Genomic DNA, 26,583 nt, shown 5'->3' with positions numbered 1-26,583 from the left:
CCTGTAATGTTTTTTTGTCAATTCATTAAATTTAATAGATACAAAGAAGATTTTCTTTTTCCTTACGAAACTGTCAAATTTATCCCGAACACCCTGTACATTTCAAAATCTATTTTTTAAACAAACAACATTAGTAGGCGACTATGATTTTTCCATTATAAAGAGATAAAAAAAAAAAAAAAAAATTCCGGTAAAACAAAAAATGTTCTTCCATATAAAAAAATTACCTCAGTGTAAAAATAAAATAATAATAAAAAAATTAAAAATAATAAAAAATAATAAAATACACAAAAAAAGTGAGTTAAAGAATACACCACTGTTTATACTGCAAAACAGGTAGATGATTTTTTTAAGATGATCCATGTATCTGTGGAAGATAATGTACTCCAGCACCACTCTTGTGTAATGAATAACACAAATAAAAGAATTAAACTCTGATGGTGGAGCTTCCAGTCATAAGCTTTCTTTTCCACTGAATATCATATTCAATGGAGAATGGTACAGGTTGTAAAGGACAGGCTTTACCTTAGTAATTGATTCTCTTTTTATAAGAAGAACAGTTGAGCTGGATAAAGACTATACCATAATAATTCTGGACTTTGCAAAAACATATGAAGGATAATACTGCACAGAATTTACAATATTTACTAATCACTGACTTAGGGGAAAGGAGCGTATACAAAACATGCAGAATTAGTAAAAAATGCAGTCAGGAAGCATGAAATAAGTTCCATGTTTTATCTAGTTGCATTTTTTTCTAAATTGCTAATCACATCCCCTTAAAAAACTACCATATACATTGGTGCCTAAGACACTATCTGAAGTTAAGATATAAATTGCAGAAATGTGAAGTCATTTAATACTATTATCATTTTACTGACATCCATGGAATCACAAGACTCATCGTAGGTCAACACAAAGTCTATCATACCACTCCTTAAACTTATTCACTGTCTCCACTGCACATTCACCACCCTCTCAGGCAATGCATTCATGCTCGTACCACTCTCCGTGCAAAAAAACTTACTTCTTATCCTTTTACTCACCACTCCCTTTTTGCAACTTCCAAGAATTGACCCTTGTCCTTGCTACTTCCCCTGGTTCTTCTATATAAAAACATTTCCTCAGTTTTAACATGAAAATAACCCTTCAGCAGCTTAAATGTCTTAATCATATCCTCCTTCCTACCTTTGTCTTCTGTCAACCAAACTGCAGGCTGCATGCCCTCGGTCTGTCCTCATAATCAACATTATAGTCCTGATATCATTGTTATGATCCATTTCTGCACTTTCTCCAAGGTTACTTTATCCCCTTCAAATTCTGATGACCAGATCTGAGCACAGAAATCCAGATGTGGTCTGATCAAAACTTTATATGATGGAGCCACAACACCTATTTTTCATGGTCAATGTCCTCTTCAACACTGCATCAATTCTCTAAGATGTCTTCACAACCCTTGCAATATGTTCTTTGAACTTCAAATCTCTATCCATAATCACCCAGTGACCCACTGATTCCTTCACTTCTTCCAGTATAATCCCACCAAGTAAGTATGAAGCATACCATCTGTGGATCCCAAATTTTAAAACTTATATTTAATTGCATTAAACTTATATCCCATTCATTTGCCCACCTTTCCAGCCTATTCAAATCCTCCTCAAAGAGCCAAAACATCAGCAGTATCGCATCATCTGAAAACAACCTGAACATCTCCCTGTAGTTCTGTGACAATATCACTGACAAAGATTGAACAGTGGTCTCAGTACTGAACCCTGTGGAACACCAATTGTAACTTTCCTACTTCCTGATAATGTTCCCCCATATACAACTCTCTGATATCTGTTACAACTTAAAAAATCAATTTGTTATGTGGGACCCTGTCAAATGCCTTTGAAAAATCCAAAAATATGACTGCGTATGCATTACCCTCATCCACTGCTCTTGTTACTCTATTGTTAAAGGTTATCAGGTTACTAAAACAAGAACACCCTTTAACAAATCCATGCTGATCTACACAAATAATATTGTCCTCTATAATAAATTTAGTTTAATCCTTTATCCAAGTATGAGCAAACAAAGTTTGCACCTGAAAATATCTTCAGGACTGAGGTAAGGTAGTACTCATCTGCTCAATTTCTCCAAAATCTTAACAACTACAGAAGAAATACAACTATATCTTCACCTCTCGGAAATACTCATAGAAGGGTTGTAAGTTCCTTTCGCTACAAACTTGATATTAACTAGGTCTACCTACTCACTGATGAGACCTCAATAAAGGTTGAAACCGGTCTGGGTAGTGACCTTCTCTCATAATGTAGAACAGAAATACAGCTCCTAGGAGTAAGTTCACATTATGGGTAAATATCAAGAATAGTGATCGGAGCTTGCTCCACCTTAGACATGAGTTGCCTCAGCTTGCACTACCTTTAGGGTCAGTTGCTGCAGTATCCAGGTATTTGCTTACGCTTGGAATCGCCGAACTTTATATAGTTTCTACTATATTTGGCATGAAACTCTGAGTTTCTTATTCGGCTAAGAAACGATATGGGATGTAATATCCTTTAACTTAAACAATATCTTCATTCTACTGCCACCCTTATGGAATGGTACTATCATGCCCTCCTTCCACTATCCAGGAACCTGCCTCATTGCAAGACTTTCATTAAACAGCCAAGCTAATGGCATAGTCAGTTCCATAGCACAGTCCCATAAAACATGCAAAGTTCCATATAGGCCTTATTAACATTTAGCATACTCAGTATTTTGGAATATATCCTCTTCCTTCACTTCTAATACTTCATCACTCATTCCTTCTAGGAATAAAGCAATCATCAAACAGCTCACCTATGTCATCTGCTTTGGTCACCCAATTAAAAAGCACACTACTTAAAAAATTTGTACATTAATAACAGAAAATAAAGGACTGGCAGAAAAAATATGAAGCATGCAAACAATAATGGGAGACAGAACTAGAAGAGTAAGAAATTCTAAAAATGAAAATCCAGAATCAATGTTTAAAAAGTGATATTTCAAAAATGTTTAATACTTCCAAATGATACTTAAATTAATTTAATTAACTGAAATCTTCATAATGAACTAAATGTGTGTGGTCTCTACCAGTAAAATCAAAATTAACCTGAAAACTTTGGTAGTCAGTCGAACTTTATAACTGATCACCTCCAATTACAAAAAGGGCAGGAGAACAGCTAGCCTGCATTAGTCAGCATAAAGGAAGGAGAAAGGTAATTGGCACAGATGGTGTGAACAAGACAGCTTTCTAATTACTGATTTGATGCTGGTTTGGAATCCAGCAAAATATAAGCCAGTTAATAAACACTTTTTTTATAATTTAATTTGTTTGGTGTTGTAATACTGTTAAAATAAATTATGAAGGTTGCAATCAATAGAAAAACACATTGTCTCTCCCCACCCACCCCACAATCATCATCATCACGAACCATGGGCTCACTGCCTGTTGGTGTCTGATGCCTCCTTCACTATCTTTGTCCAGTGCACAGTGTCACAGTTTCTGTATACCCATTCCACACCAGTCCTTTATGTCATCTATCTATTCTCTGTATGGTCTACCTCTTCTGTTCACACCATCCAAAATACCAAACATGAATGTCTTTATCTTCCAGTCCTCACTCATTCTGCAGATGTGTCCAAATGATTACAGCTTCCATTTTATAATCTTCTGCATTAGATTCTCCTTTGGTTGTATCTTCTGATCTCTTCATTTGTGACTTTCTGTACCAATCCTATTCTTAGAATCTTCCTACAACAAGTTCTTTCAAATGCCAAAATTCTTTTCCTTGATTCCTTATTTATTACCCACGTTTCAGATCTATACAGTACCCATGTTTCAGATCTATACGCTGCTAAAGATGCATGTTTCTAGTACTCTTAGTTTTGTTTGCAGGCTGATCACTTTACTTTTCTAGATTTTCTAGAAAATTAGCCATTCAGGCTAAAGAGAATCCCAGACAGTTTTTTCGATGTGTTGCAAGTAAAAGAAAAAATGCATATGGCAGAATGATTTTAAAGAATGCTGATGGTAGGGAGGTAACCGAATCAGTTGATAGTGGAATTACTGAGCAAGCACTTTGCAAGAGTATATCATCCAGGTGGTGACATTGCAGGAATGAAGGAACCAACGGCTTATATGGGAATTGTAGTGAATGAAGTGGAGGTGAATAGTCTATTACAAAACCTCAATGTCAATACATCTGTGGGATTGGATGGTATACCAGCTCATGTCGTACGTGAAGCAGCTAAAGAATTGTCAGTGCCCTAGACCATTTTGTTTAATCTGAGTCTCGGGTCTGGATTAGTCCCGATGGTGTGGAAAGAGGGGAAAAATAGTTCCACTGCATAAAGGAGGTTCCAAGACTGATGTTGTAAATTACAGACCAATTAGCATATCAGGAATCATTGTCAAGGTCTTGGAGAAAATAGTCAAGAGGAGAATACAGGAATGGATAGATGAAAATGGGATACTGTATGGGGGAGAGCATGGTTTTGTGAAGAGTAGATCATGCCTCAATAACTTGCTCACGTTTTATAACACAGTGACGGCTGAACTGGATAAGGGTAATGGGTTTACAGTGATCCTACTGGACCTTGCTAAGGCCTTTGACAGGATACCACATGGAATTCTGATTAGTAAACTGTAGCATATGGGGATGGATATAGGGTTGGTGAGATGGATAGGAGGGTGGTTGATGGAGAGATATCAGAGAGTGGTTTATTCAGGAGTAGAGTCCAAAAGATGGCCTATGACTAGTGGTGTGCCGCAGGGTTCTGTTCTTGGACCACTACTTTTCAATTTGTTCATTGACGATATAGGAAAGGATCTGAGAGGAAGTGTTCACTTGTTTGCTGATGATGCAAAGTTGGGTAGAGCAATAGTGAGTGCACAGGATGTCAAAATTTTGCAGGATGATTTGGATAGATTGGAGGTCTGGGCTAAGGAGAATGGATGTCAATTTAATGTGGCAAAATGTAAGGTTATGTGAAAAGATTAGCAGCAGTATACCACATTGGTGGAACTGTAGTCCAGGAGATTGATGAGGCCAGGGACTTGGGAGTGTTGGTGGACAGGGGGGGTTGAAGTTTAGGGGCACATCGCAAAAGTGGCTAAATCAGCTCATCAAATCACTTGGTTGCTGAAAAATACTTTGACGAGCAGAGACAAACAGGTTATTGTTCCTCTGTATCGAGCCTTGGTAAGACCCTATCTAGACCACTGTGCCCAGATTTGGGTGCCAGGGTTTCTTCTTGATTGGGGAGGAGGTGGAGAGGATCCAGAGACTAGTGACCAAGATGATAGCAGGTCTATGGAATGATGGAAAAGGGGCAATATGATTGAGACATTCAAATTATTGAAGGGTTTCTATAAGATTAATTCAGAAGATATTTTTGAGAATAGGACTGGTGGTGAGAGGACTAGGGGCCATCCATGGAAGCTGGGCAAGAGTGTGGTTAGCAAGGGTGTTAGAGCTAGGTTTTTTACTTGGAGAGTGGTGAATGAGTGGAATAAGCTGCCAGATTCTGTTATGGGTGCCATGACTGTAAATAAGTTCAAGGCGAAGTATGAGAGATACTGTGTGAATGTTGAATAGTTGTTCTTGACATGATGTTTAGGGCCTCACTTGATGAGTCTAAGGAGTCCTTGGAGTTGACAATTATAATAATAATAACTTAAACAGAAGAAACAACTATGTTCTAAATTTAGACAAAATCAGTTAATCTGTAGAAGTGTCTGTTATGAAAAGGAGAAGAAAAATTATGTTTTTTTTCTTCTTTTTTTAGGACCATTTTTGGTATTTTTGAACAGCTCCACTTCTTTTAACTGAAGTTATGCTTCAAATTTGGCAGGCTATGCCCTGCTGAATAAATATGGTGGATAGATAATATTCAATAATGATGTTAGAAGCTCAAATTTTGATTGTATTGAATTGTGTAAAAAATCCTTACTCAATATTTGCAGAGCTGAAGATTGGTATAATCAACATAAGAAGCATCACAAGTGGAAACAAGCAGAAGAATTGGATAAGTACCTGATTGACATAATAGGTGTTACCAAAAAAAAAAAAAAAAAGGAATACAAAAATAAGTGAGATCTTTCTAAGCAAAAAATATAAGATGCTATATTCAGCCAATAACAATCAGGGAGAAGAATTAGTAACTATGTATTTAAAAATTTATGAAATATTAATATAATTTTCTAAAAATGGCATGCAATATCACATAGAGTGATGTGGGCAAATATCAGAATGGGGAACGAGATTTGTGTGTGCCTATTTCAAAATTATTTTTATTTTTCAATATAATCTCCCTTAAGACTAATACATTTATTCCAGCGATGCTCCAGCGCTATTATCCCATCCTTGTAGTGGTTCTCAATAAGAGAACCACTACAGGGACGGGATAAAAGCGCTGGAATTATCTCTTGATTCAAAGAAAAACACTGACTAGCGAGGAAAAGTTTTAGTTTTGGGAAGAGATAGAAGTCAGAGGGAGCCAAATCTGGGGAATAGGGCGGATGTTCCAACAATTCATTGTGCAGATCCCTTAATTTTCCCATTGCCAAAACACCTTTGTGGGTAGGTGCATTGTCCTGATGAAAGATGATTTTTTACTTCTGCAAACCAGGTCTTTTCTCACGAATTTTTTCATCTAGTCTTGTTAAAAGATCAGAATGATATTCCCCAGTTATTGTTTTACCCTTTTCAAGATAATTAATAAACAAAATGCTTTTAGCATCCCAAAACACTGATGCCATGACCTTTCCTGCTGATGGAACCAACTTTGTCTTCTTTGGGGCTGAACAACCAGCTTCTGTCCACTGTTTTGACTGCTGTTTGGATTCTGGTGTGTAATAATGAATCCAGGTCTCATCCATAGTAATAAATCGATGCAAAAAATCAGTTTTATTATTGTTAGAATGCTCCAAGCACTGTTCAGAGATTTTCATGCAAGTGCAGCACCCATCTTGCACAAAGTTTTTCATTTGCAATTCATCAGGAAAAATATATCCTACACGTTCTTTTGAAATGCCTATTGTCTCATGCACTTTGACTTGCTGGTCATCCAATACCATATTGTGCACTCGATCAATGATTTCAGGTGTTGTTACACTTTTTTGGACGTCCTTCACGTGGATCATCTTCAAGGCCACGTTTAAACTCGGCAATCCATTTCTTAATTGTCGAAAAGAAGGAGAAGAGTGCTCATTAACTTTTATGAACTGCGATTGAATTTCTTTTGGCATTAAACCTTCTTTTACAAAGAATTTTATAACCACACGATACTCAATTTTATCCATATCAAGGGATATGGACAACACTTTTGCTTCAGACAGCTGTATAAAAAACTACTTGATAGAATGATTTGGAATTTCACATGGATGCTTATGACAGATGTACCAACTTAGAAAAAAAAATCTTGCCGATAGTGTTGCCATCTATGGTTGAGGCCGAGAACTTTTCAGACCACCCTCGTACAATATTAAGGCGACCTTAAAATCTGCAAAATTAAGAAAGTTACTCAGCTCATCCAAAGATCCTCTTCCATACCTTGCCCACCCAGGTGTTTACAAAATTCACTGCGCCTGCAAACTACCTTACATTGGGGAAACAGGACACACCATCTCAATAAAAAAAGTTGAACATAAACACCACATTAAATTCCTCCACTATGGCAAAAACATCCCTGTCAGTCCACATGCTTCAAACTTGTCACAGAATTAACTGGAAAGGCACCAATTCCTTACACTGCACCAAAACCTTGTTTGAAAGCAAGTTCAAAGAAGCCTCAAATGCTGAAACATCATCTAAATCTAAACAAGAATGATGGATTAATAATTCCAAGAATCTGGAGGACTCCCATATAGCATCCAGAACAATCCCAAACATAAGAAAACCTTAATATGAGAGGACTTTAGAAATTGTTTAATGTAGTTCTGCTATAAAACCCTTTTTTTTTTTAATCATCAGTATATTATACTAATATGTATGAAATGTTTAAACATGAAAATTTTGTGATTTAATTTTTAATTCTGTATCTGTTTTATTTAATTTTTTTTTCCACTTGAGGTCAGGCTAGGGTAAACGATTAACAAAATATTTAGATTTATCTTACTTTTGTGTAGTGTCATGTAGCTTGTGTCCCATACACGTGTATGTTTTCCTGATGAAGACCTCAATACAGAGGCCGAAAAATGTCGAATGTTATTTTCTTAATTATAAGTAAAGTAATTAGTCCAACACGTGTGTTTTTGTCTTCATAAATTCTTCACTATGAATCACAGGTATTTATTCAGAGTTGCAAGTAACAGTTCATGGCAAAAGAAATTATGTTGTAGTATACTCTTTTCAGACACAACCTGAATGGCCCCATATTCCTTGAAGAAACAGCGAACACACAATGATATCTGACATGTTAATAAATAACTTGATCAGCAAAACTTGTGAAAATCAGAAATGATGAAATAACATCCACACTACTACAATTACCTTGGACTTTCTTCATAATATCAGGATGTACAATCTAACAGGCTTGCTTAAGTTCACCACTGAGACACTTAGGACAACCGTAAAGTTGCATCTTCTGCAACTGTTTTTCATGGGGTTCTTTCAGTAAAGTTTTTATCCACTCATCGCAAGCTGTGCGCAGCAACTCAAAGAAAGAATCATGGAAATGTGCAACAAATGAATGAACTGTCAGAGAGCTGTTACTAATCTGATCTGTAACATGCTGACATTTCTCATACTGACAATACTGAACATGTTTCTCATAATTATATATAAACACACACACACTGCTTGGAAAGAAGTCAATAGACACCCCATGGGCAAGGTGCTTCATATCATGTAACTAGTGATGTGTTTGTAGTCATTATAAATTGGAGGAATATGATACTTGCAAGTCCGCACAGCTGTGTCTTGGTGAAATGGCGGAGTTTTTAAGTGGCATTGTGATAGGTTGCACTGTTGCAGGCCTATCTGTTTGCCAAATTGGGCCATCCTATCAACAATCAGTGATACCATACTAAGATGGAAGTGCAGGAAATCAATTGCAGGGCTATCTGCTACCTGCAGTGAATGATCCACTACACTCACTGAACCTGACTGTAGGGAACTACAAAGATAATGTAAAAACTGCCATTCATCAGCCTACATGTTGAATGCAGAGCTCTGGGCATCAACTGGAACATGAATCTACACAAAATATTCAGAACTGAGGCTCACAATGGGTTTTCATGGGAGGACCGCAATATGCAAGTCCCACATTACCCAACCAACATGCAGCAGCTTCTTCAGTGGCGAAGAGATCATGTACAGTGGGACATGGAAGTTTGGAAAGCTGTGTTATAGAGCAGATGGATGGGTGTGGGGGATTCTTGGTGAAAGTCTCTTACCAGAGTGCATAACCCCAACTATGACATTTGGAGGTGGCGGTGTGAAGGTATTATCGTGCTTTTTCTGGTTTGGCCTTAGTCCTTTGTTTGTGTTGCCACGAACATTGAACTCCATTCAGTCTGTTCCATTCAGAATGTTCAGTCTGCTCCAGACTGAACATTCTGGACAATGCAATGCTTCTTACTTTGTGGTGTTTCTATGAAACTGAACCTTATCTCATTCAGCAAGACAGTGCATCATGTCATAAGGCTGCTGCTGCTGTAACTGAATGGTTTGCAGACATGAATGTCACCACACTTGACTAGTCTTCACAGAGCCAGTCAAGTGTGGTGACATTCAGGCAAAATTAGGTCAATGAACTTCCCACAGATTTTCAATAGGATTGAACTGGAGCATCGGGTGAGTCAAGGAACATATGTCCCCACAGCAGTCCAAAATTCCCACTAATCACTATCATATGCTTGTGGAAAGTATGCCCTGTAAGATTGCTACAGTCATCACTGCAAAAGGAGGTTCTACATCTTATTAAGGGGGGGCATGGCTGTTTGGTTCTCACACTGTGGTGACTATTGACTTCTTTCCAAGCAGTGTATGCACACACACACACACATTTTGACTAATCCAGGTGTCATAAAGGCTAAAGAGGCAGCATATAGTGGGAAAGATATTCTGAAGGATACCAATATTGCTATTTGAGATCATGCTATGTCAGATTGTACTGACATAGCATGATAGCAAGATAAGAGGATAAACAATAGGGATTGGATTAATGAAATTATTAAGGAAATACAAAAGATGTGGAGAAGAGAAAATATAGTATTTTGCAAAAAAAAAGTACTGAATAACTACAATGATACATAGTTTTGAATGCTCCAAGTTCAGTACTGTTTTTTTTTGTGTGTGTGCTGTATAAGTAGACAAGCAGGCAGCAGCTGCATGAAAAGCAAAAACACAGAAAGAGATGGTATAATAAGGAAAGAGAAAATGGAATATGAAGGCCTGCAGAAGAACAGGTCAAGCACTACTTGGGAGAGTTTTATTGGTTACGTGGACTGTAAAAGTAAAGAGTGCATATGTAATGATGATCTTAGTTGCTGGAGATGATCCTAAGCTGATGGTACCAGACGATATAGTGGAAATGATTAATGAATATTTTGTTAGGGCATTTTGTACTGAGAGAAAGGAAACAGCATTGAATACAACAACAGTGGGAGGGATATATAAGAGGATGTAAACAGATGAACATGAAGTATCTGAGATGTAAACAATACAAATATGCATTTCTTTAATACACTTGAATGTCACTAGGTGCATTTAAGGAACATGCAAGAACAGTGTCCTTAACTCGGTAGTTCAATAGGGGTAGTGAAACAGGAAGATTTCCAAAGTGGAAAAGATGGGAAGATAGTATCACTTAATAAAGATAGAAGAGATATCTCCAAAACATAAACTGACAATCATTTTATGCTTCACGATTGTAGTGATGAATGTGGATAGGGTTATAATATAAGAATGGATTGATGAAAGTGGGAATCTCTACAGACTGCAGGATGGGTTTGTGTGAAGGGCTATTTCAGTAATTAGGCTGCATTCTGTAACTAGGTGAGAATTGCAGTGGACAGAGGAGATGCACACATACATCAATTTTCTGGATTTTGCAGAGGAAACAGATTGAGGGAAAAGACTGATGGTTTGAGGATAACTGGCTAAGAGATAACAGCAAGTGGTATTGTCCAACTTGGTAACCTGTGGAATGAACTTCTGAATGCCTCCAAATTAAAAGTAAACCAAATTTCATTTCGAATTTGCTTCTCTATTTTATCATTTCTAGTAGAACATGCAGCAATTTTTAAGTTGTACCAACTAATGGTATATGATTATAGACCTACTTTTTTTTTTAATAAATGTAATTAATATTTGCTTCATTGCAAAATAATTGTGCACACTTGTGTGGAAAATTTATTTTACACTTGATGCTTGTTTGCAATTTTGTACATACTACATAACTGGGGAAAAATATTGGAGTTGTTTTGCTGAAAAGAGACGGAATCAAATCTCAAATGTACATTGCAATGCCTAACAAAGCATTATATGGGTCTTTTCTGGGATTGTCTAATACAATGGACAAGGTAATGAAAATAACAAATTTAATTATGGACGGAAACTGTACTCTTATGTATAGAAAATTCACATTTTTAGATGAACTTGATGCCTGATATTATGACTTGCTTTTTAATAAATTAAGCATATTTATAGTTAGATCATCTTATATGTATTTCAAAATAGCATCTTGCCAAATAACTCTTTCTTTTAGTGTTGCACAGTGATCAGCATTCATTTTACAAATTATGGACTTTACAACCGTGTTATAAATAACTTTTTTTAATTTCCCGACATTTCGATCTTCATATTAAGATCATCATCTGGAGTATATACAAATATACAAGGACAAGCTGAGTTACATTATACACAGCAAGCTAAAGAAACAATGATTTGATCACTGGTTATTCTACTGGCATGACCTCTAGTGAAAAAATAATAATAAATAAATTTAAATTAAATTTTAAAAAAAAATAAAAATTAATTATTTAGAAACCACATCAAAGCTAAATTCTATTTAAGATAGTATGAGAAAAACATTCTTTCTTATAGATTTCTTATAGATGGAAAAGCATCACACCAAAACATGGTATGAACGCAAATTTAAGGAAGCCTGTGAGATTCTTACCAACCACCCAAATCTGAACAATAATGATGGTCTAAAAATCCCAAGCATATGGAAGGCACATATTCTACCCACGGAACCTTTCTCTCTAAGAGTTAACTACAAACAGGACTGTAGATAATTTAGAATCCTAAATCTAAAATAACAATTGTAATGTTAAAAATAGGACATCATTGTTACTGAAAGAAGACCATCTATAAGAAAGAATGTTTATCTCATGCTATCTAAAATAGAATTTAGCTTTGATGTAGTTTCTAAAGAATTTGCGATTTTTTTTATTATTTTTTATATTTATTTATTATTATTAAACTTCAACGCTAGTAAAATCCAGTTCTGTCTTATTTTCCACAAAAAAGAACTAATTTCCCCCAGTATTATTTTTGATAACACTCAAATTCCCAGACAAGATGAAATTTTTCTTCTTGGAATTACCATGACATCAGGCTCTCCTGGCATAAACACATCACAACCATTGCATCCTCAGCTTCCAAAAAACTAGGCTTTCTCTTTCGTTCAAGACGTTACTTCACTTCAAAACAGTTATTAACCTTATATAAATCACAAATCCGCCTAGCTATCAAATACTGTTCCCATTTTAAGAGCCCCACTTTTTGGAGTGGGGCTCTTAAAAGCTCCCACAAAATGCTTGACTCAATACAGAGGAGAGCAATTACTGATAAATGATCCATCTCTGATAAATGATCCATCTCTTACCAACTCACTTCCCCCCCACTTTCACATAGACATTTAATCTCTGCAATTTGTATATTCTACAAATATATTCATGGAAAATGCTCATCCGAAACAGCATCAATAATTCCCCCATTCAGTAAATAATTCTCCATTGTACTAAACCCATTGGAACACGTACAGTTACCTCCCAACATCCCTTCACAGTACACCTTGAAACCCACAGAACAAGTTTCTTTTCCTCCTCCTTCATCCCCGCCACTGCTGTATTGTGGAACATTCTTCCCCTGATGTAATTCCCAAGGAATACAATATCTTCTTTTTCTTCTTTGGTGCATCAATCCAAAGATTGGTAAATATAGTAGCACATTACAACATCCTGTCTTGTGACTTTTTTTTTTTTTTTTTTTTTTTTTTTTTTTATAATCGCTTCATAACTCTTAGCACCAGTTAGCATCATTATGTTATTTATATATATGAAATTCTTGGTCTGCCTCGTGGCCTCTTTCCTTCTACAGTCCCCTCCATTATTTCTGTAATCAGTCCCCCATGCCTCAAATGGTGTCCAATTAGGCCTTTTCTTCTCTTATTGATGTGTTTCATTAATGACCGCTCTTCATGAACTATATTCAGAACTTCTTCATTACTTTTCTTTTCTGTCCAACTAATTTTCATCATCTTTCTCCAGCACCAAATTTCAAATGCCTGCCTCCAACTTTTTCATGTCTTGTTTTGTTAGAGTCCAGGCCTCACAACCATATAATGCAATGCTCCATATGTATGTTTTCACTAGCCTTTTTTTTTTTTTTTTGAGCTGTCCTTTACTGGTAAAAATGTTTATTCTGTTATAGAATGCTTTTTTGGCTAGGATTATTCGTGCTTTAATATCTGACTGGTTTCTTCCATCTTCTGTGATAAGACTTATAAAATATTCAAAAGAGGATGCCTGTTGTATTAGGTTATTTATTTCCAGGTTTATTTTCATTGGATTTGCTTTACTTGTAATTAATAATTTTGTTTTCTTATAATTAATTTTTAGGCTGCACTGTGTGAAGATTTCTTCCATCTTTGTTAAGGTGGCTTTCAGTTTGTTTTCATTATCAGCTATAACTGCTATATCATCTGCAAACCGTTGCCAGTTAGTATCAATTCCATTTATCTTAGTTCCTGTTTCTATTAGTTCTTTCAGTTTATTTATTGCATCTTCAATGTACAGATTAAACAATATGGGAAAGAGAGCACTCCTGTCTTACAATAATACACCCCTGAATACAATATACAGGCTTTTAAATCGAATGTCAACAAGTTTCTCCTTTCCCATCCCACTACTCATATACGATACTAAAGTACTATAGGTTGACCAGCCAACCTCTCGTATATGGGTCCAACATATAAAATAAAAAAACATGCCAGTAGAATAACCAGTGATCAAATCATTGTTTATTTAGCTTACTGTGTGTAATGTAACTCAGCTTGTCCTTGTATATACTCCAGATGATGATCTTAATATGAAGATCGAAACGTCAGGAAATTAAAACAGTTATTTATAACACGGTTGTAAAGTCCATAATTTCTAAAATGATTGCTATCTAACTCTTAAATATCTTTGCCAATGACTCTATAGATGTTGGACAGCAGTGGGCTATCTTATTTCAGTAATTAGATTGCATTTTGTAAGTAGATAACAATTGCAGTTGATACAGGAGATGCACACACGTCAATTTTTGGGATTTTGCAGAAAGAATGGATTGAGGGAATAAACTGATGGATTGAAGATAGATAACTAGCTAAGATATATCAGCATTGTGTATGAGGAAGTGGTGTCATGAAGAAAGAAGATGTGCCATAGAGTTATTTTGGTGTTGCTGCTGTTTAATTATGTGTTTAATATAATCTAAGATTTGAAGGGAGACTCAGTTACTTGCACTATAGATACCAATAACCATGATTACACTAATATTTCAAGCTGGTATTAAATGCATTTTCAGAGTGAAAGGAGACAAAGGAAACACTGACTAATTGCAGCACAAGTACAGAGACTATTAGGATTTTTATGCAGCTGAACATACTGTTAAAGAAAAAGGACTCCCATTTTAACAATGATGACTTCCACAGTTCTGAAAAAGAAGGCAAATCAGTAATCTGCCTTATTTTGGTCCAACTAACTGTTCCATTGAGTTCTTTATGTTCTTCAGTTCACATTGAAGAACATAAAGACTATATTTATCTTTTACATCCAGATAAATATGATTCACAGAATTGGATCATCATTCCAATAAAATTTACATGAAATAGTTAGTGTTTTTGCAGTTCTCCTTTAAGAGATGTTCATATTTTAACTACTTTATGCAAGATCATGGTGTTATTTCACACCAAGATCTTTCAATTCAAAGGAAACTATAATAAGTAGAGGGGGGGGATGATCAGCTGAAATTTTAAAGAGGTTTCATCTTTCATAGAGCTGTGAATTCAGCATTTTTTCATAATCTAATAAAAGCAAATTGTCATCTCTTTCCTATTTCCAGAGTCTATCTAGTTCTCTCTGAAAGTAATTTCTATTGTTTTATTTTGGTCCAACTTACTATTCCATTGAGATATACACTGAAAAACATTAAGTTTACAAAAGCATGCAAATCAGTAATCTGTCTTATTTTGGTCCAACTTACTGTTCCATTGAGATACACACTGGAGAACATAAAGACTATATTATCTTTTATGTCCAGATAAGTACGACTCACAGAATTTAGTGGATAAACATTTTGCATAGAAGTAGTTATAAACATGGCCATCTCTTCAAGAAGAGCCTAGAAGTTGAAAATAATCTTCTGGAGATAACTCAGATGGATTGCATGCTTGCAGTGCATAAGACTAAATCTCAGAATTCTAAAATGACAATGATGCTATGCTACCATAACGTGGAGTATCCCAAACTCTGATGGTCAGGTAAGTTTGCAGCAACTAAATCCTCAATTTAGATCTTCAGGATGGTGCACTTGCTAGTAGTCCCAGAAGAAACTATTTCAGAGTGAACTAATGTTTGTGGATCTTTATCCACCACAAACTTTATAAACAATTCTGGGGATTTTTTTTTTCTTTAACAAACCCCTGCACTAAATAAATCAGCAAATACTTCCAGAACATCAACTTCTAAAATTCTAAATTCTGTTCTCCAAACCATTCTTCACCGAGATTCTAATAACCTGTTAATTGTAAGGCTAGTAAAAATCCTGCCTTATTTCTTGCGCAAAAAAGAACTCTTTCCTTTCAATCTTACTTAAATCTTCCCATGAAATAAAATTCCTCCTTCTTGGAATAAATCAAACCTGTAATATTTCTTGGCATAAAGGTTATTACAAATATCATCTTCTCAGAAGCCAAGAAATCCATTCAACTATTGATATACTGTTCCCATATTTGGGACAGTGCTCCTAAGAGTTCCTAAAAATGCTTCATGTAGTTCAGAAAAGAGCAATTGGGCTGAACTGTTTGTCGAACTTGGCATCAGTTCTGACTCTCCTCTAAATCTGTCAAAACGTGCAATAGCTACTTAACATTCCATCATATTTCAACTGCAAATTCACAAAACACAGTTTTCTTTCTTTTCGTTTCTTTTGTTGCTGTCATTTTAGAATAGATTTTCTCTTCTTATGTATTTCCTAAACATAGGAAGACATGCAGAGGAAGAAGATGTATTTTCTAAATAGTACATCCTGCATTTATTTATTTATTTTTAATTATTATTTCTTATGTGGCTCCAAATCATGAATTGTATTTTCATTTTAATTTCTTACATAGTCGGAAACCTTGCTCTAGAGACCAAACATAGAATCTTTTCAAGCCTCTCCAGACCTCTAATAAGCTGGGTGGTGGTCTCACACTGAGGCAATGAAATTCATCTCAAACTCAGAAAAATTCACAAACATCCATACCCACAGGCCAGATTTGCACCCACAGCGTGATGGTTGGAAAGCATATCTACAAAACAATAAGTTTCAACTTTCAACCTATCATTAAAAATAGGCTTCTAAAGCACTACAAAATATACTACGTCCTAAATTAAATCAGAATGAATAAATCCCTGCACCCCAATTACTTGCATTTCCACAAGAATCTTACCAATTCCTCACTTGACACACACACACACCATGGAATAGTTAGCCAGTTCTACATGTTTTCTCTTCAATTTGTCTAAATCCATATCCACTCTAATGACATTTGGAATACTAACATGAAATACAATATAATCCTTGTAGCTTAATTAATGTAAACTAGTTCATTTCATATTTAGCTTTTTTATGAGATAAGTTCTATACTGCAGTTTTTTTCTAAAAACCCATTAAAAAGAAATAAAAAGAATTAACTTGTTTCAAGTTAATTTAGCCTAGTGCCTCTTACCAACTTTATCCTCCAGGTGGCACTGAAATGCAACTTCTTAGATCTTCTTTCCTGAAAACAAAACATCAGTAACTAGCAAGTGTGCTCCCAAACTGATACTGCATTTATGCCCATATGGTATATATGTATAATCCAGTGTCTCGATACCCTTCTTTATTGTATTGGGTTGTTGCAAATGAAATGGCTGTTAAATGACTGTCAGGTTTCTACTGGTTGCTGAAGAAAGCAAGCACTGAGATATATGCACTTTTTTATGTCATATGATAGCGTCACACGTGAGTAATGCAATTGTAGTATTTGTTTCATTCAACGAGCATTAAACATTGAATACTACCGACATCAAGTCAATCATGGAACCCAGTCAATTAAGGTTGCTATACCTTTACGAGTTCAAATTGGGAAATTCTGCAGCGGCTGCAGTAAAAAATATCAATAAAGCATTCGGTGGAAGAACAACTAATGAGAGATCCACTCGCTGTTGGTTTGCAAAATTTCGCTCAGGAGATTTGAGGCTACAAAACGAACCCCATGGCCATCGTCCTTCCTCCATTGATTCGAATGAATTAAAGGATTTAATCGAATCAGATCCATGACAAACTGTACGAGAGATCGCCCAGACACTAAATGTACACTTCTCAACTGTTTCATGGCACTTGGCAATAATAGGAAATGTAAGGAAGCTCAACAAGTGGGTGCCTCACGAACTCACTGATGAAAACAAAGCATGGTGTTTGGAAGTGTGCTCTTCCCTCTTAAGAAGTAAAGAAGAAAGGTTGCTGCAACGAATTTTGACTGTGGATGAGAAGTGGATATTCTATGACAATCATACATGTTCATCGCAGTGGTTGGGAGTGAAAGACACTCCAGGAAAGACTCCAAAGGCACCTCTGCATCCAATGAAGATGTTTACTGTATGGTGGTCTTCTGCTGGTTTATTCACAACTCATTCCTTCCACGAGGTGAAATGCTAAATGCAGCTCGATATTGTACAGATATGCGGCAAATGCATGACAAATTGTGCCTTAAGGAACCAGCACTTGTGAATAGACATGGAGTCCTATTGCTTCAGGATAACACCCGACCACATACAGCAGTGTCAACCGTACAGCAAATCAACAATTGGGATACGAAATTGGGCCTCATCCACCATACCCTCCTGACATTTCCCCAACAAATTACAATTTTTTCTGGCACTTGAGCCATTTTTTGTCCAAGAAATGCTTTGCCAACGACGCATCAATTTATTGGGAAGTGGAGGACTTCATCACTTCCAGAGATACTGAATTTTATAAATATGGTATAAATGACCTTGCCACACGGCAACAATGCATTGATGCTGCTGGAGATTACTTTGATTAAACAGGTATTCTTCTTCTTTTTATTCTCTTCTTTTTCAATCGTCCTTAAAATCGGCCATTTCATTTGCAACAACCCAATATTATAGCAACCTCTGTGTTAAAACAATTAAATTCATGCAGCATTACTAGTTGCATTTTAACATTTGTCATATTCTGTAACCTTATAAATATTAAAATGTCAAGAAAATATAAAACTGTAATTCAACCAATACTTTTAATTGTGTGTGTGTGTGTTGAAATCTTAATTTAATGCCAATTAAACCAAAATTTTCCTAAGGGCTCTTAAGTGAAAGCTATTCTTTGTTATTTTAATTAATTAACAAAGAGAACCTTATGTTGCTATTGAATAATCAAGACAAGTTATTACACTAGTAAAACTTTATTAATTGTAACTGAATTTAATTCAATGTTTTGCTTTTGGCTGAAAGCATCTTCAGGAAGATATTTAACACAAACAAAAAAAGGATGGATCACAAACATTTCAAACTGCCATTATTTCAATAAATTAAAAGATACTGAATTAATAGTTTAATGACATGCATCATGCAAAATGTGCACATTATTATGCAAACCTTGTATGTGACTGCTGGCATAACAGAGGTCTCCAATGTTACATACAGTAATTAATGATTTCCAAATGTTGTAAAGTATAGCTCGTTGGTTTCTATTTAATGTGCCATGTGAGCAAATTACCTCAGAAGACTACTTTAAGATTCTGCAAAAATTTCCTCTTCTAAATAAGGTATGGAGGATGCTTGGCAGTATACAGTGCGATGAGTTTGCTTCTTACTTCTCTCTTATTTTCAAGATTTTTTTTTTATGGATTTCAAAACTACTCCCAATTTGACCCACATACACCTTTCCACAGAAACAAGGAATCATGTATATCCAATAGCATTTATAGAATAGAATACTAACTTTAGGGTAATGTAGGAAATTTTGTAAGATGTGAACTGGTTTGAAGGCTCTTTCTAATTACGACAGATTTTAATAACTGGGCTATTTGTCATAATGTGTTGCCAACATATAGCAAGCAGACAGTGCCTTTGTAACTGATTTCCAGGTTAGCACAAGATGGTTTATCAGAAAATTACATTTTCTTCAGTAACTTCTTAAAAGAAAACAAGAATCACTTCAAATCTGTTTCATCAATTCTTCCATAATAGTTGCTCAAATAAGCTACTACAGAAAATGTTATTTTTTGATAAACCGACTTGTGTTAACCCAGAAATCAATTACAAAGGCACTATCTTCTTACTATACATTGGCAATACATCAAGACAAATAGCAAAATTCTTAAAATCTATCAATGTCAGAACAACCATCAAACCAGTTAAGATCTTACAAAGTTTCCTATGTTCCTCTAAAGACACTGTTCCATTTTATAAACACTCTGGAGGATACAAGATTCTTTGTTCCTGAGGAAAAGTGTATATGGGTTAAACTTGGAGAAGTTTTGAAATCGTTAACAAAAAACATACATGCAAATGTTGAAAATAAGAGAGAAGAAAGAAGCATACTCATAGCACACATTCTTGCAGAATCCTGTCCTGTCATGTCAGGTGTCTTCTCCCTCCAGGAAATTGACTACCATGTGTCTCCACCATGTCCTGTTCTGCACCTCTCTGCTACATTCCTCATATGAGAGATAGGTCCAGTCCTATATTTTTCATCCACTCCAGTTTTTGTCTTCCTCTTTCCCTCAACAGTTCCTTCGAGAAGTGTCAGTTATGTCTCAGATATGTCCAAAATATCTGACTTTTCTCTTTTTAATTTCTTTCATCAACCTCCTGTTTACACCTGCCATTTCTAGTACCTCTTAATTTATCTTTCCATGATATTCTCATAATTCTTTGCAGCATCCACATTTCAAAGGCCTCCAGTTTTTTTCAGACTCAGATTTTGTATCACACACACTATATTTGCAAGCATCCTCCATCCCCTACTTAGCCTTTTGTTAGAATCTTCAAGAAGTAATTTGATTTGATTTGAGAAGTAATTTGTTCACATAGAATACTAAATAAAACTAAGGAGTTATGCTTCACAACATTTGGAAGTCCTCAATTAGGGTATGTAACACTGAAGACCTCTGTTATGCCAGAAATTACATACAGGGTTTGCACAGTGATATGCAGAGTTCATATGATGTGCCTAATAATATGCATGATTAAACTGTCCAATATCTTTCAATTTACAGAAAAAACAGCTGTTGGAAACATTTGAAATCTTTTTTTGTTTGTGTTAAATATCTTACTAGTAACATTTGTCATTCAAAAAGACAGAAACAAGTTGAATTAACATTCTGTTAAAATTAATAAAGTTCTACAAGTATAACCCATCCATGATTATTCATAGGTATCCTTTTGTGTTTTATAGCATCTGCAGCAATCTTACTGTCACCACCATAACTAAATGCTTCAACATATTCATACAATCCTGTTTGACAAAATCTGTATTTTTTTTTTTTAAACAAGTGTACTGCTGTTTATAATCTTATGATATTATCACAATGGCTATGTGAACAGATTGATAGTGAAAATTATACTCAAAAACTTTAAGATAATCATTTTGTGATAGTTAATTTCTCCTTAAGAATGATATTTCATTATTTTTTTCTGTCAGAACATTCTTTAAACTTATTCACTTTTGTCAAACTTCCAATGGAAAAACTGTTCAAAAATTGTAAGTCAGTAGTTAGAATTGAATGAGTTACAGGAAGGTGGTTTGATGTTATATTAGGTATGAGACAAGGGGGGTACATTATCTCCACTGTTATTTTCATCAATATCAGTGATCTTCAACCTTTCTCCTCCTGGGGGGACCACAGACAAATTATGCTAAGCATCAGAGATGGAGGTAGGACAAAATACTTGAAAATGTACTAGTAAACAGCAAAATTTAGGGAAAATGGATATATCACATTAGTTGAAAGTTTACAATGGTCAGTATAAAATAAAATATCTGTCCTAGTCAAAAGATGAAATTAAACTTAAGAAATTAATACACTTATTTATCAGAAAATATACATATATTTAATGCAATATTTGAGGCTGCAAATTATCAGAAAGTTTATTAATATTTACTTCAAGGTTTGTGATGCACACCATCTTAAAATAATATGCAAATGATTGATTAAAAGTCTTGTTCTACACTTTGATCTGACTGTTTTTATTTTTGAAATTATTGATCCACAAATGCTACCAAATATGGAGAACATCATCATCATCAAATTCCTGCCATGTACCCTCAAGGGGTGTACAGGATATGAAAGTACTACATGAAAAATTACATCATTACCAACTTCCTATCTACAATTTTCCTCCAAATCAGTCTGTTACTTGTCAAGACTCCAACATTAACAGATCTTATATTTCTATCGTCTAAGGCACTTTGTACCGTATCAATCCACCTATATCTTGGTCTTCCCCTGGGTCGTTTTCCTGCCAACCTGGCAGAGAACACTTGTTTTGCTAATCTTATCTCTCCCATTCTATTTAAGTGACCATACCACCTGAGATTAGCTCTGCTAACGCATTCCTGGATGCTGACAATGTCAAGTTCTTTCCTAATATCCTCATTTTTAATATGATATTGCCATTGATGCCATCTGTTCACGCCTCTAATCTTTCTCTGGACTCTCATATCTGCGGTCTCTAGTCTTTGGTCAAGTGTTTTACTTCTGACCCAGCTCTCAGATCCATAAGTTAAAACTGGTTTGAACACTGTCTTGTATACAGCTAATTTAGTGTTCCGACTAATTTCTCTCTTATTCCATATGAATTTATGGAATAAGAGAGAAATTTCTTATTCCATAAATAATTCCAATTGACTTCCCACCATACCAGCTTTGCTGATTCTGTTGTCTATTTCTATATTTAATTTACCATCTTCAGTAAAAATCGTGCCTAAGTAGCTGAAATGTTTTACTTGTTCCACCAGTTCTCCATTCACAACACAGTTAACATTTTCAATGATTCTGCCTATTTTCATTGTCTTTGTCTTTTTATTGCTGACCTTCATACCATACCTATTACAACAGCTACTCAATTTAGTCAGAGAATCTTGCAGACTTGTATAATAAAATTAGTTTAATCCTTTATCCAAGTGTGAGCAAACAAAGTTTGCACCTGAAAGTATCTTCAGGACTGGGGCAAGGTGGTACAACACCAGGGCAACTCGTTGCAAAGGTGAAGCAAGCTACCAACACTCCTATCTCAGTATCTCCAATAATGCAAAACACATCTCCTTGCGGATATGTCTAATGTTATGCATTAAGGGAAGGGCCAGTACCCAGACTAGTTTCGACCTTTATTGAGGACTCTTCAGTGGGAGCCAGGCCCAAGCTGAGATACCAGGCAGAAGCATTCGCAGGTCACCTCTACCTATAGGAGTTGCCAAATGGACTGCCACCCTTTTTTTTAATAAATTACTGTGGATTTAGAGAAAGATGTTGAAAGTTTATTTTTCACTTGGTTAGAGTATAATAAAATTAGTTTAATCCTTTATCCAAGTGTGAGCAAACAAAGTTTGCGCCTGAAAGTATCTTCAGGACTGGGGCAAGGTGGTACTTGGATAAAGGATTAAACTAATTTTATTATACTCTAACCAAGTGAAAAATAAACTTGCAGACTTGCAGCGGATTTATTTAGAAGTATAACATCATCCACATAAAGCAAAGAGCTGACATTAACATCTCCAATTTTGATATCAGGTTTAATACCACTTTCCTTCATAATGTGATCCACATATATAGTGAATAACAGAGGGGATGATGTACATCCTTGTCTCACACCAGATTTAACATTAAACCATCTTCCTGTACTTCCTTCAATTCTAACTGCTGACTTACAACTCAAATAAAGACTAACTATTGCTTGATATAATACCCCATCGACACCATATAACTGCAGCGTATTGAATAGCTTCTCTCTTGGCACCATGTCATATGCCTTTTCCAAATCTACAAAACTTAAATACAAATTTTTGTTATATTCCCATGCTTTCTCGACTATTTGTCGTAAAGTGAAGATCTGATCCTGACAGCCTCTATTTGGCCTGAATCCAGCTTGTTCTTCACCAAGCTTTTCTTCCATAATTCTTCTCAACCGTTTCTCAAGTATACTTGCATAGATCTTGCCAGGAACACTCAGTAGGGAAATACCTCTGTAATTCTCACATTCAGTTTTATTTCCCTTTTTATATATGGGTACTATGAGAGCTCTACTCCAATCATCAGGAATTCGTCCCTCTGTTCCAGGCTTTCTGAACTATGCAGTGCAGCCACTGTAAGACTTTTATACCACCATACTTAAGCATTTCTGGTCGAATATCATCTACTCCTGCTGCCTTTCCACATTTCAAGCCTTTGATGGCTTTTTCTACTTCAAGTATGGATATATATTCCTGACTGCATGCCTGGTCAGTGTTTTTTTATCACTGTGCTGTCATCACTGCTTGTTTCATTTAGCAGTTTTTCAAAGTAATTACTCCATACTTCAAGGATATCTTTTTCTCCTGTTTTCATGTTACCTTTATCATCTCTAACTCCTTTTACAGCACTCTTTCCTCCATTCCTAAGCTTCTTCAACAACCTCCAGAATATTTTGCCACCTTCTTGATATTTATTATCTATATTCTTGCCAAAGTCCTCCCATGACTTTTGTTTAGCTAGTTTTACACACTGTTTAGCTTTCTTACATTTGTATCTGTATTCTGTAAGAGTAAAAGCTGACTTATTTGGCAGGAACTTTTGATATGCTTTCTTCTTTTCCTTCACTGCCTCTTTAACTTCCTGTGTCCACCAGGGAGTTCTGATTTTTTTATCCTTGCACACAACCTCACCACATGCCTCTCTGGCAGAATCAATCAATGTTTTCTTCAGAGTTTGCCACTGAATCTCCAAGATTTGATTCCTGTTCTCAAACTCTTTCATTTTCTTTTCAATAATCTTTCTGCATTTTAGTCTACAGTTCACATCTGAGAGCTGCTCAACTTTTATTCGCTTTAAAACTTTCTTACATGTTATTCTTTTAAATATGAAATTCAATTTTATCCTGCTCAAAACTAAATAGTGATCACTTCCAATTTCAAATCCTCTGTACACTCTGGTGTCCTGCACCAGGAAGAAAACATCACTATCAACAATAACATAGTCAATGAGACTTTTCTTATTCCTAGCCTCTTCTCTCCATGTGAATTTGTGCACATTTTTATGTTGGAACATGGTGTTAGTAATAATCAGTCCATGTCCTGAGCAGAAATCCAACAGATATTTGCCATTATTATTAGCTTTGCTCTTTTCTCCAAATTTTCCCAAAATATTTTTGTATGTCTCACAATCATTTCCTACTCTGCTATTTAGATCCCCAACAAGGACCAACTTTTCCTTTTTCATTGTGTCAGTTGCTTTTTCTAAAGCGTCAAAAAATTCCTCCACTTCTACCTTAGTAGAATCTTCTGTGGGACCATAGGCACAAATAAGTCTCATTGTCCAGTTCCCCATTCTCATATTTGCCCATATTACTCTACTTGAGACTGACTGCCATTCAAGAAGATTAGCCTCGTATTTTGTGTTGAATACTATGGCTACTCCTTCTTTTCCTTGATTGTCATTGCCTGAATATAACATTTTGTATTTATTGCTCAGAAAGATCTCACCAGTTTTGGTCTTTTTTGTTTCAGTCACCCCTATTATGTCGATCTGGTACTCATCTAATTCCTCAGCTAGCTCCATTTCTTTGCCATTCAGGCTTCTTACGTTGATAGTACCGATCTTTAGCTCTGGTGATGTTGAGTTGGGGTTTGTTTTCAGATTTGTTCCAGTAGCTGACTTTTCGTTGTTCGCCCTGGTTCCCTGGCGAAAACAACGGGATATGGAGAACATGGCTTGCAAATCTCTTTAGGTTCTTAGACATATCAGGTAGTGCTGAATATGCTTGACTGTGAATTTCAATTTCATACAGCCAGAAATATCATCTATTATTTACCAAAATATCTCATTTGCATGCAGAATGATACTCACTTCGTGTTGGACTCAAAATATTGAACTCTAATTACCACAATCTATAATCACTTTATCGCCAGATACACTTCAGAATTAACTGATAAAAGTAACAAATCACCTACACCAAGACACATGATAATAGGAAAGAACTCGAACACTTTGCAAAATTTATCTGGAATATGTCTCAATGGGTACTGAATAAAAGCAGCAGGAATAGGGTACTACTAATTCGGATGAATTCGTGCTTATGCTTGCTTTCATTCAGCAGGTCCCAAAGTTGGTTGTTTCTTGCAGTTCTCTGATCTCCATAACATTTAGGTGGAAACTGATACTGAAATGCCAACAGGTTCCTTTAAATGACATCAGTGACCATCAGTGTCTATTTCCATAGCTGGGAGGAATTTGAAGGAAATTTAATACAGACCCTTTTCATTTATTCACACAGGGTTACTAAAAGTAGACACTGTCAAACGTATATAAAAATAGATTTTTATATAGAGAGGTAGATTTTCTAGGAGACCATGAGCTGCATTGAATTGCACCGTAGGCCATATGCGGCCTGCCGGTTTGGGACCACTGTTCTCTATAGATCACACTATGAAGGAAAGCGGTATTAATTTTAAAACTCTTTGCTTTATGCAGATGATATTATATTTCTAAATACAGTGAATACAGGCCTACAAGATTCCCTGACTAAACTGAATAACTGCTGTGATAAATTTGGTATGAAAATCATTAAAAAAAAAGACAAATACAATGAAAACAGGCAGAAACATTGAAAACATCAACTGCATCCTAAATGTATGTATAGAATAAGCAAAACATTTTAGAATTAGGCACAATTTTTAGTGCAGATGGCAAATTAAATATAGAAATAAACAGCAGAATTAGCAAAGCTGGTATGGTATGATTTGGTAGGAAGCCAAATGAATAAATTTATATGGAATAAGAGAGAAATTAGTCAAACACTAAATTAGCTATATACAA

At 35.5% G+C, this 26,583-nt stretch overlaps 1 protein-coding gene and 1 long non-coding RNA gene across 2 annotated transcripts in view; both read right to left on the bottom strand.

The window, feature by feature from the left end:
• LOC150092788 (protein lin-9 homolog) overlaps positions 1–15,629 on the bottom strand; it is a 248,894-nt gene extending 233,265 nt beyond the window's left edge. The window contains exon 1 of the mRNA XM_090414279.1: positions 15,507–15,629. Within this exon, the coding sequence (XP_090270405.1) occupies positions 15,507–15,629 (123 nt within the window). The remainder of the gene's footprint in view (positions 1–15,506) is intronic.
• Positions 15,630–17,235: 1,606 nt separating this feature from the next.
• Positions 17,236–26,583, bottom strand: part of LOC150092786 (uncharacterized) — an 84,507-nt gene continuing 75,159 nt past the window's right edge. The window contains exon 4 of the long non-coding RNA XR_016550527.1: positions 17,236–17,286. This is a non-coding gene — a long non-coding RNA (uncharacterized LOC150092786). The remainder of the gene's footprint in view (positions 17,287–26,583) is intronic.

Source organism: Typopeltis vanoorti, chromosome 25 (genome assembly GCF_054136105.1).
Source record: "Typopeltis vanoorti isolate ZY-2024b chromosome 25, IOZ_Tvanoo_1.0, whole genome shotgun sequence".
Lineage (NCBI taxonomy): Eukaryota > Metazoa > Arthropoda > Arachnida > Uropygi > Thelyphonidae > Typopeltis > Typopeltis vanoorti.
Note: the sequence above shows the minus strand (reverse complement) of the source record. Positions and strands in the feature narration are given on the sequence as shown.